Source organism: Helicoverpa zea, chromosome 5, assembly GCF_022581195.2.
Source record: "Helicoverpa zea isolate HzStark_Cry1AcR chromosome 5, ilHelZeax1.1, whole genome shotgun sequence".
Lineage (NCBI taxonomy): Eukaryota > Metazoa > Arthropoda > Insecta > Lepidoptera > Noctuidae > Helicoverpa > Helicoverpa zea.
Window position 1 is genome coordinate 11,138,250 of NC_061456.1, and position 17,161 is coordinate 11,155,410.

General features: G+C 35.4%; 1 protein-coding gene across 1 annotated transcript; it reads left to right on the top strand.

The window, feature by feature from the left end:
• The first annotated feature begins 5,884 nt into the window (after positions 1 to 5,884).
• Positions 5,885 to 13,787, top strand: LOC124630369 (solute carrier family 46 member 3-like). Its single transcript, XM_047164247.1, has 7 exons — positions 5,885 to 6,907; positions 7,122 to 7,281; positions 7,690 to 7,791; positions 8,647 to 8,784; positions 11,279 to 11,362; positions 12,790 to 12,946; positions 13,562 to 13,787. The coding sequence occupies exons 1-7, from the start codon at positions 6,086 to 6,088 to the stop codon at positions 13,626 to 13,628; spliced, it is 1,530 nt and encodes a 509-aa protein (XP_047020203.1). The 5' UTR covers positions 5,885 to 6,085; the 3' UTR covers positions 13,629 to 13,787.
• The last annotated feature ends 3,374 nt before the right edge of the window (positions 13,788 to 17,161 follow it).

The window sequence follows — 17,161 nt, forward strand, 5'->3', positions numbered from 1 at the left end:
GTAATATACTTATATTTTTTAATATTAAATATTGGTCCAGGACCTAGTTTAGCGTGTTTAAGATAACAAAGAAACTTCAGTAAGACAGGTGCTGGAAGAGGTTTCTTCCTGAATGAATTGGAAGACTGAGACAGCTAGTAGGTAACTTCATATTTCTTTAACTTTCATCGCTGGTGTAGTCTAGCTTTATTTTTTTTTCTACAAATCCCTTCTAGAAGAAAATATACGAGAAACTACTTTGTTATATAACAAAAGTCTGGCACTAATTATTTCGATAACACAATTTTTATCAATTAGTCATTTTAATCGATATTTAATCGATTAATTGCAATATCACTCGGGTGTTGTATGCAATAATCATTGCAATACTGATATTATCAATGTCACAAGGTTGTTGACACCTCGAGTGCAGCCAAGGCAAGGAAAATTTCTGGTATCATATCAGAAAAACAGGCCCAGTGCGAGTCGGACTCGCGCGCGAAGGGTTCCGTACCATTTGCCGTTATCGCTATCGAGCAAAAATGAGCAAAAAAGCACGTTTTTTCTTGACCAAAATATTTATTTTATTCTAGTTTTCAGTATTTGTTGTTATAGTGGCAACAGAAATACATCATCTGTGAAAATTTCCTAACTATCACGGTTCACGAGATACAGCCTGGTGACAGACGGACGGACGGACGGACGGACGGACAGAGGAGCGAAAAGAATAGGGTCCCGTTTTACCCTTTGGGTATGGAACCCTAAAAACTAGCTTTCGCCTGCAGTTTCACCCGCACCGCGAAGAAACAACACCTGGATAAAATATAGCCTACATCATTCCTCGATAAACTTTGTTTGTTGTCTTAATTAAATGTTTCTTGATGATGATGAGTATTAAATATAGATTTTATAAGGAATACAAAACCTAGTTCGATGGTCGGGCTATCTAATACTATAGTTCGGCCATTCAGAGAATGCGTTCCTGACACGTCGCGATTGAACTGACGACGTAACTTTGCAATGGCGTTGCAGTTACGATAAAAATATTTTTGCTGGTTGTTTACCGTTTTAACAATTGAGGAGCATTAAAACAACATTATTATATCAATAATCAATGAATGTAGTTACGTCGTCAGTTCAATCGCGACGTGTCAGGAACGCATTCTCTGAATGGCCGAACTATAAATGCATTTATCGAACCCAACGAGTTAATAATTATGTAGTTGTATCTGAGATAAGGGGTTATTTATTATTAAGATATTGTAAAAAGTTATTTGTAAATAAATAATTAAACATCAAAAAAAAAAGAAAAAAAAAAAAAAAAAAAAAAAAAAAAAAAAGATAAGGGGTTGTTCACATAAACAATGAAGCCACAGGCTTGATATTTTTCAGGATACGCTATGCTGTTTTCCTGTTAGAATATTAATTTTACTAAGCTCATCGTGATGAGGTTTTTCCGGTTATCACTAGACTAATCTCAAGCATACATTGACAATGAAAACATAAATAAATCGTGGTATAATCTATCAAATTCCGAGCCGACATTGATACCTTTAAGTAATAAAGTATTATGATAAAAATATGGCGTTGTAGTTAATTACTTTACATTGCAAGTCATCATAAGTAATTATCTATTAATAGTAAATAACTCAAAACACGACTGTCATTTTGTTACCTGGAAATATGTATATTTTGGCGCGATGGCGTGGACGCCGCACGGTGGTTGATAAAAACCTTCAAAATTTATTTTTATTTTTACTGTTATTTCCTTAATTTAATATCGGACATAGGTGAACAAGATGTGCCTTCTCAAAGGTCTGAAAAAAGTATAACTATTTAGTTATGAAATAACGTCACATTTGCAATAAACAAATATACGTCAGTATTAACATCCTTTTATGAGCTTGTAACTAGCGAACAATGCAATCAGCTCTTCAAAGTAAATAAACTGCTTTTAATCTAGGATGTAACGGCGCCGCGATGACATGAAGTGTGTTGTAGAAATCAAGTTAAATGTGCTTGTCAGACTATTCCTAAAACAAATATTTAAAAGTATGAGTATTACCTATTATATAAAAAATACGTTCGTTACGTATAGTTCGTTTTACATAGGTCATATATCTTTTTCCCTTGTATATTCCGATACGAGAAAGGTTTAAAAACGAAATTATTTTTTCAAATGACCAAATAAAGTTTTTAATGTTTTATTTTTATTTAGAAACTGAATATTCATAAAATGTAATGCTCAAAAACTAGGAAAGAGCGTTCAGAATCAAATAAACCACGTCCTAGTAAAGGTTACATATTAAAAAAGCCTTCATTAAACTGCAACGAGTGCGCAACTTTTCAAATATTGCCTTGTCTGTTAATTAAAAAGTCAAGCCGCCACGTGCGCAGTCGAACTATTATTATTTAGTATTGTGCTAAATCGTAAATGTATATCAAGAATGAAGATATCCAGAGCGGCGCCTATCTTCAACTTTTTGAATGGCGGAAACCTTTGCAGTAAACCGATTGCACAATATTTCGTAAGGATAATATCTTTATACTTAATGTAAATATTCAGAACAATTATTTAATTTAAACTTCAAGCGTCACGAGGGTAAGCCGCTAGTCGGCCCGTTCCCACCTGTTCCACATATTCCTTCCCAACGGGTCCAAAGCGTTAAAAACAATTCTTTAAAAATAATAAAAGCCTTAACCCGAACTCCAAAAGATTTTGTACAGAGATGTAATTTTGATATTTTGCTGACGATACACAATTTTGTTTGGAGCTATGTGAACGGAATTTGAAGGTATATTTTAATTAATTGGACCCAAGTGGAAGAAATGTATGAAAACTTTACTGAGAGAAAACAATGGGTTTGACAAACACCCTTTCTGCCAGGAAGTATCGGTTTAAACCGCTTAAATAATGACGCGTGAAAGTGGTAATTTTTAAGAAAAAGTATCTTTTTGTAAAGTAGGTAATTGAAAACGGACATATAAACAGCGATTTCAGACCAGCGAATTTTCCAAGCGGGTATTGCCTACACGCGACGAATGATGTCACGTAAAATTATTCAATGACAGGATCGCGCCTCAAAAGTCGAGCGGTAAATACGTGACTTTGAAACCTGGTAATTATGTATATTTAGGTCACAAATAAAATAAAAGTTTTAACTGTGATAAGGGAGAAAAATAGAAGAAAAGGAAAATAAAACCCTTTTCATCCCACCATCTCGAAAATAGTAGTTTTATCCTTTGATATCTGAGCGCAAAAGCCGTTTTTATCCTCTAGAGCGGCAAAGTGATTTGAATTTAGAACATCGTGTGTAATACCCCATTTGAGACAATCTTGATAAGACTTTTCAAACAAAGACATATTAAACAAATAAAATACTGCTTAAAATAATTATTCAATTAAGTATTTTTTATTATTGTTTTTACATAGATTTTTAACCTCGTTTCATTTTTAAACTGAGTTTTCAAATAAATGAACTTTAATAGGTACTTCTTTTTAATTTGATACTCATTATGTCGCGCCATTTTGTTTTTTTGTATTTCCTCGATGAGGTGGGATGAAAAGTTACGTGTTGCACTCGAGTGCAAAGATTTTTCACCGTGTGCTCTTTTGATTCCCTCGCTATCGCTCAGGATTCTAATTATTATTAGAATCCTTCGCTTGCTCGGTCATCAAAATTGAGCCCGCGGTTAAAAAGCAACTTTGCACTCTTGTATAACAAATAACTATTGTTTCATAATTGTCAAATTTCGTGCCGTAATGCACCAACGCAGAGACTTAAGATTATGATTATCTTATGTAATAAAATATCATTCGATTATTACCTAAATATTGTTTACACGCGCGCGCCAATAGTACGTATCAATAAAGGACATCACTGTGTAGGTACATAATGTCAATTTTTAACCGACTTCCCAAAAAGGAGGTGGTTATAATAGTAGACAGTCATCCATGTAAAGCTCTAAAAAAGTTAAGACTTTGAAGCCGACCCCAAAATAGTTGAGAAAAGTAGGCAGATGATGTGTTTAGAAAAATCTTCATAAAACGTAAATTAAGCAAGAGTAACTATTTCCAATTTACCTTAGTGATGTCTCTTTTCAGCTGTGTTAATTACAAATCGGAAATTGATGATGTAAGAACAATTGAAATTTCGTCACCTTCCTTACAATATTAGCGATACAATAATCGATATTGATAAATGACGAAAATTTCGTTTAAATCGAATTTATTACTTCCTTCCACCCACCGGTGTGGTGGGTGGAAGAAGTTATGACTACCAACTTAATGAATTTATTCTGAAAATTCATAAATGACTTTCAATATTTTCTAAAAAACTTATGATATCATGACCTTGTTTAAAACCATCTATTATTGAAAATAGTTCAGCAATTATATCATCGCGTGGATATTCCTTATCAGTGATTAGGGGCACTTAATATTTTTACAGTTAGTTAAGGCAACCTTCACTAAATATTCCATTGATTAATTATTTGTTTTAAGTAAAAAATCAACTGCATGACCTTATTTAACTCTTCCAAATTTACCGCCAGTCCTTATATCCTAAAGGCGCGTACGCACGTACGAACACGAACATAGCGAACACAAATACCAGACCCGAACATTTGGTTCGTACGTATGGACGGCATATTCGAACACGAACGCAAACCTAGTTCGAGTCGAGTTCGCGAACAACAGTCGTGAACTCTATCTTAGTAGCCATGACGGCGCCGTTGGAAGTGGTCGATTGTGAAGTTATTAAAGCGCTTCGAACACCGTCCATACAGAACACACTACAAGGATCGCCACGAACATGTTTGACGAACAGAGTGTTCGATGTTCGATAGTGGTACGCACGTGCGAACCAAGTTGTTGCATATCATGTAACGCAACAAATTTGTTCGTACGTGCGTACGCGGCTTTAAGGTTTTATTAATTTAATTGGTTCTCAGCCGCATCCAAATCGTTTATTTCAACCAGGATGATAAATCAACACTTATTCTCAAGTAACGAAGACCACTCCCAAAATACCATATTGATTCAATCTTTTTTAAAATCCATTTTCAGCACTAGACATCTTATGGCTGAGATGATGATGATCGCGATCATGACTTCCGCGTTTATTTGGAGTAATTAAGAATCTGACACTCCCTCACGCTGCACCTACAGCGGGAGGGGAATTTGATGATTTCCAACCAAAAAAAGGCTTTAGCCGCAATGCGGCATGTTAGGTATATTCTTAATCATTTATTCCAATTATAGTTCACGAAATGCCAGTGCCACGATGTCTCTCGAAAAGTGTCGTGTGCAGCCGTCCTTAGTTGTCACTAAAATAATGGTGACGATTTACCGTTACTAGGAAAACAAAAAACTGTTCACCGGAATAGATATGAAGTAATATGATACATGCATATCCTAATTATTAATATAATGGAATGGAAAGTGAATTTGTTTGTTGGTTTGTTAAGTTTTCTTGTTCATTTTAGATTTTTAACTTTTGGAAAGGAATTCCCTTCAGAAATAAGATAGGTATGGGCAAAGTTAAATGTGTAAATAATGAGCTTAGAGTGTAATTAATTTGAGTGAGCTTCAATTAAGTGTTTCAACCTCTGGAATGTAGTCCAAAGTCAAAAAATATCACCTCAGACAACGATATTGACTAAAGGATTTAAATAATCAACGTTACCAATCACCGGAGGATGATAACATCTTTTATTTCATCGAAAACAAGTAAACTTACAATTAATGATAAATGTAACTTAATAGGTAATAATAATAATGATGAGAAGTAGGTTATGGAAAATATACCTAATATACTTGAATATACTGACGTTTAGAGTAATCACCCCGATAATGATTACGAATTTACAATCAACGCAGTAGATAAAATTGGATTAGTCTATTAAGATAGTCACAATGTAGGCGGGTATTATTTATGTGTCCGTATCGCTGTACGCTCCCTATATTTGTATCGCAAACAATTGTAATTTTATTGAGAACAAATGTGTTGTAACAAACAGTTCATAATCAGCTGTTGTGAGATCTAGAAGTGAAATAGAAGCAGAAGAATTAAATGTTAGGGTAGTTTAGAAAAGTGATTTTAAAATGGCTGCAGTAAATCCAAACGATGAAGAGAGGTATCGTAAAGAAACAACGAGGGAACCGACTGAAGAGGAACCTCTACAGCAAAATGAAGCAAAAGCACCTACACTCAGTTTTAGTGAAAAAGTGGTTGACGTATTCAAAAATATAACCTTAGAGCCAAGCTTATTGTTATTTGTGGTATCGGCGATGATCATAGTGACTGCCTCACAAAATCTCAACCTTGAAAAGGCATGTCGTGTAAACCTCAACTTTACAGACGAAATCTGTGATTCGCTAAAGTCACAAAACATTGAAAGCCAAAACGAATATGAAAGAGAAACACAGAAGTTACTATCAAGAGCCATGTCATGGAAGACTTACCTTTCAGCTACAATTCCATGCATATTGGCTCTTTTTGTGGGATCTTTCTCCGACAAAACTGGTCACAGAAAGTTTTTCATTGCCATATCCATCATTGGTCAATTGCTCATCGGTATCAACAATATGATCAATGTGTATTTCTTTCGTGAACTGACATTGGAGGTCCTGGTTTTCTCTGAAGCCATTATTGAGGGTTTATCTGGCGGTTGGTGCATTTGCTTCTTGACGGCTTTTGCATTTATCAGTTCTATTACAACGGATGAGAACAGGACTTTTAGGTTAGGACTGGTTAGTTTTAGTGTGACGGTGGCTTTCCCTATAGGAATGGGTGTTAGTGGTGTTCTGTTAAAGAACTTTGGTTATTACGGATGCTACGGTTTGACGACGTGCTTACAATTAATCAACTTGTTGTATATCATTTTGGTGGTGAAGGATCCGAAGAGAAATCCTGAACAGAAAAAGGTAAGTGTCATGATGGTTCAGATATCGGCTTCCCATTGCTGTCTCATAAAGACTTCGTTTTCATTTTAAATATGCTTCATTTTGAAACAGGACAACATTACTAAGTAGTCCTACAGCCAAAATGCAAAGTTAATTTAGTATTTGCTCTCTACCATTTCAAACCAACTTTCCCAGATTATATTCTCTTACACATTTTTGTTATTACTTCTTTCAGCATGATCGTCAAAACTGCTGTCACTTCTTCCGAGTTCTATTCGACTTCAGGAATGTCAGAGACACACTGAGCGTGCTGTTTAAGAAGGCTCCTAAGAACAGAAGAGTACGCCTTTGTGTTCTTCTTGGGGTCGTCAGTGTGCTTTTTGGACCTATGTATGGTTAGTAATAACAGTTTTTATTTAAGCTTAAAGAAACCTCCTATAGGTTTGAAGAACTGAGGATGTCATAGATAAATGTTTTATCCACATTTGAACAAGCAAATATGGTGACCGTCAGAATCGGTCGCTACTCACCGATCCCCTCGAAATACATTAAGAGAGTTGCTACCTAATTACTACCAACTACCATTAGTCGTTACCAATTGCTTTTACAATAATCAGCATCTAAAGGTGACAGCCATTTTGGTATCAGGATGGCTCTCCCGTTTTTGTGAGATGGAACATCTACGACAATTATGCGGATCAATGGATCATAAGGTTAAGCAAATTTTAGCGTGGTTGGTTTACACATATGTGCCAGCCTCTTCAAGCGTCGAAATCTAAACGAGCCTATGCTTTTTCTTTCAGGTGAAATATCAGTTATGTACATGAATACGAGGTACAGATTTAACTGGGACGAAGTGAAGTTCAGCATTTTCCAGACTTACAACTTTATCACCCACACTATTGGTAAGATGTTGTTTTTAATTTTACTAGTTATTAGTAGCTATTAGAAGTAGTTATTTAAACGTTGACGTGGGCCTTATAAAGGTCAACAGAGAATATAATTATTTTTCATCAAATCTTAGAGTGATGGCCTGTCATACACTTAATCGAAAGTTCTTAAAAAAGGTTTTAAACCACTTCTGTTGCTTTCAACTAACTTGCAAGAAGACCAGTTTAATTTTTTTAATACTTCATTAATAATGACTTGCAAAATAGACATTATTTGTCATTTAACTAAGTATGTTTTGCTTTACACTAATGAATTTGTAAATTTCTAATTAGTCACTTCCCGTGATTGTAGGAAAACACTTTTAGGTATAGTACAAGTATGATAATTATCGATCCATCGCGTACTCTATCGAATCGAATGACAAATCGGATGTTACTGATATATTATATAATGACATACTTAGCTAATCCTCTTTACGAGTTCACTGAACTTTTTCAAGGTGCATTTTGATGACGTTATTAACCACCTAGCCACACCTCAGCATTTTAAATTATCAGTTCAATTTTGATTTTAATCGATACTTGAAAGTAGTCACTTGCATTAATTTGACTGCACCTTTTCGAGTGCTCTTGAAGAGGTCATACAGATTTCTTAAAGTTTTTATAATTGTATCCTTTGATGAGAAATCTGTAAAAAGGTTTTTCTGTAATAAGCTTTTGCGACTATTATATTTAAAAGCAATTGAAAGCTGTCTTGAAAGTTAAAACAAATGACTCTTGACTCTTGCCATAGTATATTACTCGTAATTTTGTTCTCCATGGTATATTATGACCATGTCTTTTATTCATGTCATATACAAATGTTTCCAGGTACAATATTCTCCATATTGGTGCTGTCCAAGTACCTGCAATGGCACGACTCCTTGCTGGGCATCGTGTCAACGTTGAGCAAGATCGCTTCGTCCTTCGTCTACTGTTTTGCTCCGAATGAGAAAATATTCTATCTTGGTAAGTAGTTCTTAACTAAACCAATAATTAATAGTGAAAGACAGATGTGTGTGAAGTCTGGAACATTTAAAAGCAAGGGAGTAATTGTATCGAGAAGAACATGCACGATGCTACCTGTGATTTCCAAACTCCCGTCTGTATTAACATACAGGATGATATTGAATCTCAGAGTTTTCATGAAATTGTTATCATGGAGGTAAAAGCTTTTCAATAAGGCTGCTAGGAACTATTAATACGAAAACGAATACCATTTTTTTGGGTTTTTGTCCAAACGCAGCCTACAATACTGACTCACTCACTCATCAAAAACCTAGACCACTTTCAATGGTCGTATTGACTTGAAATTTGGCATGGAGGTAGGTCTTTATGTCAAGGTAAAGGAAAAAATCTGAAAATGGCCACGTGTGAGTCGGTTTCAAAATAATGAAGGTGTATACCCCTAAGGAACTAAAACGAACTAAAGGACAATGGGCAGATTGGTATACCCCACCAATAGCGATGTCATACATATCATTGGATAGGCCTTTTTATGTAGAACAACATTTACTATGACAGCTTTGCTGAAATGTTTGTCCGTTCCGAGATATAGATCAAAAACTGTGCAAAAGTTAAACTAAAGTTAACTTAATAATCTATTGATATCTCAAGTTTTTAGAGGAAAAACTAAGTTCCACTAAGTGTAAGTCTCCTGAGTTCTTCCTGCTGTATCCGTTAGGGTCCATAATTGTTACTATTATTTAGCATTTCAACCTTATACTGTAACCAACTGGATATTGGCATAATGATAAACCACCACCAATAGCAAAGTCATGCATATCGATGGATATGTCTTTTTAACTGGAACAACATTTACTATGATAGCTTTGTTCTATTGTTTGTCCGTTACTTGGCAAGTTTTAATAGAAATTAAATACTTGATTCCCTGCGTTTAGTAGGTTTTTTAACAAGGTGTGTGAAAACTTGCCAAGTAACATCATTAAAAAGTAACTATTTTTAACTGAGGTATGTGTATGGAACTTGGTACTTATTCAGATCTCACTTATTTTATAGGCGAAGCATTCCCATATTATCGAACTTGGCAGTCTTTCACATTTTTGTTTTGGGTGGTTATATTAACGTTAGGTTACTTCGTCTTACAAAAGATTTAGAGCTGCCTCCTTGCAAAGAAGGATTGTGCAGTAATCACCACGATAGTTCAATGCCAGTTGGTGATTTTATACTTTATAGCGCGAGATGTTTTCTTTGAGGGGTATTGGGATGCCCGGGTAACTGGTTTGAGGGGGTCAGATAGGGCAGTCGTACTCCTTGTAAAGCACTGGTACTCAGCTTCATCCAGTTAGACTGGAAGCCGACCCCAACATAGTTTGGGAAAAAAGGCTCGGAGAATGATGATGAGCGCGAGATGTTTTCTTTCACGTTTATAAAACTAAAGTAAAAAGTTATAAGTGTATGAGACTCCTCTAAGAATGCCGAAGATGGACGTAGTGTCTAACCATGGTCAAGGCCTACACAATACGATGGCTGGCAGTTTCTTTTAGGGCTATTAGGACATATATATTTTTTCTCTATATACTGAACTTCACTATCAAATGCAGGAACAATTTTCCAGATCCATCTAGTTGTATCTGAGATCACTTATCTCAGAAACTGCCTGTTTAAGTAAACTAATAAACTGTATGTGTGTTCAAACAGTGGTTCTAAACACGTTGTAATTATTATTAACTTATCTCGAAGTGACGTGACATCTAACAATTGTTATCATTGTATCGATAATACTCGATACAAAATACACTATACTCGAATGATTACATATCAATAATTCGGTAACCTTTTAACGGTATCGATAACTAGTCATTTGCCCGTGGTTTCACCCATGTCCCGTACGAACTACTGCCCGTACCGGGATATAATTTAATATAGCCTATGTTACTCGGGAAGAGTGTAGCTTTCCAACAGTGGAAGAATTTTTCAAATCGGTTCAGTAGTTTCGGTGCCTTTAGGGTACAAACAAACAAACAAAAAAAAAATATCTTTATTATATTATTACCTAATATAGATGGTATATAGTACATAGTATATAGTACAACGGATAACGACTTGGCCATTCCGTTCTAATCTATAATATCTTCGCAATTTTATGATTATGATTAAATAGTTTCTATTGGTTTTATGAACGAAAATAAAATAATCGCGTGAGCATGACCTAATTAGATTTCTTTAATGATGTCAGTTTTATTTCGAATTTTTTACATATTTTTTGAAGATTTTATGGTAAGATATGATGTTTGACACTCAAAACGCCTTTTTGTCAAAATAGTTTAGATCTGTTATCCTCGTGTTTTATCAATATTTAGGTACCTATAGGTACTGATTGATGGTTTTTCCATATACATACATACACACTTCTTTTAGGATCGTTATTAATGCTATTATATATAAATGTATTTTTCCATTCGTAATGAAATTTGACATGAATTTTTTTTTCTTTTTTCAGCACCGTTGGTTGAAATTCTGAATGGCACTTCTCTGCTGGCTATGAGGTCAATAATCTCCAAATTGGTTGAACCTGATGAATTAGGTAAGTTTATAATTTTCAAATTCATAAGTTTAGTAAGCTGGTTAGCGATAGTCCCATGGCCAACACGGGTATGCGGGGGTCGTGGCTGTCAATAGCGACGTTGCAAAGGGTTGTCTCCGGTGTCCACATAAAACTATTTCCAGTGAGACTGATGTCAAAAATATTATAATGAAATTGTTAATGGAACATTAAGCTTGTGGCACATTATAGCAGCACCGCAACATCACGGCTGCAGCACGGCGTCGCCTCGAATTAAGACTACGGCTAGCTGCCAGCGCGCCAACCACGCGCTGTAAGCTCGCCGTCGGCGCGCCGTCCGCTCGCCGTCGGCGCGCCGGCCGCGAGGTGTAAGCTTGCTGTCACCGCAAACTCAATATTATTTTAAGACGATTATGATTGATGTTATGATTGAACACGACGTAATGACGTTGTTTCGCTGCCGGCTCGGAGTCGGCGCGCAATTAGCACGCCGTCGGCGCGCTGTACGCATGAGGACCGCTCGCTTGCAGCACGCGGGCGGCGAGTCGAGTTGTGTGGAAGCGGCAAGCACGCTGACTGCTCGCCGTTGGCTTTTTCATATTGACATTACGAAATATATTATAATATACACGATTTAATGCTCTAAATTGAATGACAACTTAAATGCTGGTGTGGAGCCGTGCTGTTGCGGTGCCGCTATAATGTGCCATAACCTTTCTTGTGCACGACTAAATTAAATACAGAATTTTTGTCAATTAAGTTCCTGACAGAGGAAATTTTGCAACGAATTCAAGGTTATCAGAAAATAATCAGCGAATAATCCTGTGTCATGCAAGTAAAATAAACTTAAGTAGGTAGCAACTGCCAATAAGCGGTTTTAGTCATTAATCTATTGATGAATTCAATTAAGTAGTAAACAAGACACTATATCAAGTAAGTAGGTACAATATAATGAATTTTCGTTTTAGTTTTTTTTTTTCTGAACGTAAAGCACTCATGATTTTGAAGTACCTATAAAGGTAAGTTTTATATTTCACACATGTTTGAGTTGTATAGAGTAATGTCTCTCATTCAAAATAACATAGATTTAAATTATTACTTTTTTTAAATATTGAAATTTAAAAACCATTTCAATTAAATAATCGAATAATATATATTTTGCTGGAAATAATAATATCTACTACCACGAACACTTCTCTTACGAATAGAAGAGAATTCCAAGATAGTTTAAAAGGCTGTATTGCCATCCATTTCTGAACATAGGCCCCTAATCAACCTTTTTTGTGGAAATTCACCAAATGACATCCCGCTGCGAGTGCAGTGGGAGACAATGACAGATTTTTGCAGACTTAAGCTTTGTTCCTTCTGTAACCCTTTATGTACCAGGACCGCTTTAACTCTTTTGAACAACCCCGCAGTCTTTTCTAATCAACCCTTTAATGTTCCAGGTAAAGTGAACTCGCTAGTGGGTATGGTGGAAACCCTGATGCCTCTGATCTACGTGCCGCTATACACCAGGGTGTATGCTGCTACCATGGAGGTACTGCCTGGTGCCGTGTTCCTCTTAGGAGCCAGTATGACGCTTCCAGCTGTGGTTGTACTCTTGTGAGTATAAATACTTCTTAATACCCGGTTCCAATGCATAGAAAATGATTCGTTAGCCTTACGGTAAGAAGGGTTTTACATAGACCCGTATGTATCTCAGAATAAATTTAAAAAACTGTCATCCGTGAAAAAACATTTTGACGAATGGTAACTAAGTAAAAGATACCTTTTGTAAGCACCTATAAGAGGTTAAAAGGAAATAAAAACCTCTGACTCTGTCCTTAAAATAATAATCAGTTAAAAATCATGTACTTCGTCTTATCAGACGGATTTCAGGTTCGAATGTCTTACATGCCCTTGATACCTTATAACATCAAATAATAATAAATTATTAAGAATATTAATTACTAAGACATTAGATTGTTGAAACAGCCTGCAAAATATTTATGAACATATCAATAGTTCTGAGTTCGATTCCCAGATTGAGTGGTAACTTTTTATGTGGTTTGACTTTGAGGGCCTAAAACAGAAGACAATAATAATAGGTATGAATGTGCTTGTACTACTACTAGGCATATAAGGTGTACCTATGTAATTATATTCAGGGAAAAGATATGTTATGTTATGTTTATTTCTTTTATTATTTATTTAATAAGTTTTTCTTTTATATTTCAGCTGGTTATTCTACGAACACAGGAAAAATGTCAGGAAAGAAAAGAAAATGGCGAAGTATCCAGATTAATGAAGAATTGTTATTCTAGTTAGTGAATAAATTAAGTATAAATATAGTCTAGGTAGTCAATCTAGATATTAATAGATTATAATTGTTATTTTTTAAGTAGGTATATTAAGTTGCGCCTGTACCTTAATTTTGGAATTTAAATTATACTTTTTTAAATAATGCTTGTCTTTTATTTAGGTACAACTATTTCTGGAAACTAATCTATACTGGTAATAGGTGCTATAAGGCGGAAGACTTTTTTGTTGGTTTTTAGCTGTAAGGAGCTACTGGTCCTAAATGGCGTACCTTTTCAGCAAAGACGCAGCTTTTTTCAGCAAACTCTGTTTTATTTTTTCGTGGGTTTCTTTACAGTTAGTCCAGAATTAAAGATTTAAGAAAATATTCATAGCAGATCTGAAACCTTGTACTATTGAACTTGAACCTACAATTTGCTGAACAAAAATCATTCGAGAAAATCGACCAAAAATATGTTAAAGTTTTAATGAGTAGTGTATAATTGGAGCATCATTAATTAATTCGTAGAATTATTTAACAGTAGTAGTATCTTTAAGTGGTACTTTTTCAGAAATGTGAAAGTCAAAATCATTTATTGAGAGTAGGTTTATTAGATTGGCACTTTTTCACGTCAATATATAAAGAGAAAAACACTGCCTTTCAAAGTTAGTTCTAATACCTGATGTAAAACAAAAAATAAGTGGAATATTACGAGCATTTCAAATAAAAAGTTGAGCATCAAGATTTTCGCCCGTATTTCTTTAAACGGGTGTCGTGTCCAAAAGGCTGGCTGTATTGCTGCGTTGATTGCTGATTCTTTACCTGAATGTGGGCCAGCCTTGAGGCCAATCTTCACGTGTGGAGACGATTTTAACTCTATGTAGTGTGTATGTTTTGATAGGGAACACTTTTAGTTTTTAGTATCTACTAGATGTTCAGCTAACGTATGTACGTATGAGTTCGTTAATCACTAGTGTCATATACAGGGATTTGAAAAACACACTATGATTATAAGGATCTAGTTACCACCAGCGTCCCATGGGCACTACTTCGCATATCGGGATAAAAATTGCTTATTATCAATAGGGTTAAAAAAACAGACAAACAAACTCTTTAGCTTTATGGTATTACTATAGATTGAATACAGACACTATCCAGTTACTGGCAGGCAAATCTATACGTATACTACACCATTAGAAAGCTATATTATCTGCGATAATATAATATAATATAGAAAGCTATATTAGATATATTAACATAGGCTATATTTTATCCCGGTGCGGGCAGTAGCTCCCACGGGACGCGGGTGAAACCGCGGAAAACGTCTAGTATTACATAAAGAAGTTCGCACGAGTGAACTTGTGTGGCACAGCTAGTCTCCAAGAAAAAATGATGACCGTATTCTAACATTTGATGATTCCACTTGGCCTAGAAAAGCACAATTTGGATCGATACAGTCATAATTACAAAATTAGCTTCCAATTAAGGACATTCATTACCTGGACCGGACAATGTCATACGGTGCTTAAAAATAGATCATACAATGCTCTTGGCAAACAGTACCTTCATACTAGCGGATTTTCCGGTCCGTTTTTTACACGCACGTCAGATTACGAGCGACAGAAAAAGTATCGGGCGGTTTCACGTGTCATCGATTGAACCGATACTTGTCAATTGTTTTCTCCTTTGTACGATCTCTAAAGCTATACCTATATAGCCAAAAATAGTCCTCCCTTTTTTGGAAGTGGGTTAAAATAGTAATTTATTTGTGATATGTACTTTTCGATGATTTTCGTAAAATAATGGAAAATTTATATATTTGTTTTGAATATATTTGACACGTGTATCGCTGCTTGCGTAGTTCCAAACCTAGATAATTATAGAAATAACAACAACGGCCTATTTATTACGCCACAAGGTATAATATACTTAATGTATAACTCTAACATTAATTGACGTAATTAGTTTAATATTAGTAACTATATCTACCACGTCATAATGTAATGTTAGACTGACCGCAAGGTTGGTTACACATATAGGATAGAAGTCTTTATTGCAGCTATATATACCAGTAAGTAATTATAGGTTAGATTAAAAAAAGTCGTGGTGGCCTAGTGGGCAAAGAACCAACCTCTCGAGTATGAGGGCGCGGGTTCGCAAGTACCAATGCAACTTTTCTAAGTTTGTATGTACTTTCTAAGTATCTCTTAGACACCAATGACTGTGTTTCGGATGGCACGTTAAACTGTAGGTCCCGGCTGTCACAAAACATCCTTGGCAGTCGTTACGGGTAGTCAGAAGCCAGTAAGTCTGACACCAGTCTAACCAAGGGGTATCGAGTTGCCCGGATAACTGGGTTGAGGAGGTCAGATAGGCAGTCGCTTCTTGTAAAGCACTGGTACTCAGCTGAATCCGGTTAGACTGGAAGCCGACCCCAACATAGTTTGGGAAAAAGGCTCGGACGATATAAGTAATTATAGGTTAGGACTAACACTTAGCCGTCGTACCACATAAACTTTTAAACGTTCTTTTGAACACTTGTCTAAAAAATGACAGATTATGACGTTGAAATAATGTTCGTTTTCCAGCCACATTTTTTTAAACATGTGTTCAATAGATGTTTAAGTTTTTGTAGTAGGTACCTAAGGCTGTAGATGTTCTATTACGTTTAAGCGGGTGAGCCATTACAGGTACTAAAAACTAGCTAAACTAAACTAACTAAAGTTAAGTGGAAAAGGTCCCGACGTATTGAGAAACTCCTCCTTTTTTTGAAGTCGGTTAGAAATAAGCTAGTGTGAAAGCTTTACTTCAGTGATGTTCGTCACAGAAGTTGTAAAATTGCAGAGATAAACTAACGAGCAAATGTTTTGGGTTTTTAGCAAAATAATAATAATGATAAAAAATGTCACGTTATCAGCACATGGAACAACGTTTTCCTTAATATAGTTTATGTAATAAACTAATTACATATTTTCTTTCGGATTTTCCACACTGTTTACAAAAAGCTAAATTACATAACTGTTCTTTTCAATTTTTCCGACTGTTTACAAAATTTTAGTCTTGTTAGACTTGTAGTAACTTGACTTTGGAACAACGCATATTTACAATTTAGTTGCAGGTTTTTTTCTATAATATCTATACTAAATATTCTTATAAAGCTGACACGCTGGTCTCAGGAACTCCTGACAAGATTTGAAAATTAATTTCGTTGTCAGATAGGCTCAAAAGAAGAAAGAATCTGTGGCTAAGGTACCCATTCCACATTAATGTAGTCGCTTATTATTTTCATTGACTAAGGCATAAATGTAGGTATCTTATTGTTAGGTATTATGTTAGAAGAAATGCAAGTGACGGTTAACAGTTCGACTAGAACAGAATTTAATATAGATTTCTGGGAAACAACATCAAACAAACTAAACGACCTAATTACTTAATTTGATGGATCATCATTCAAATGAGTGTTAGTACTGATAAGAATAATCCTTAAGCAGACGAACACTCGATTTACTCTAATGAGGACAGAAACTGTCGCGTTCGCG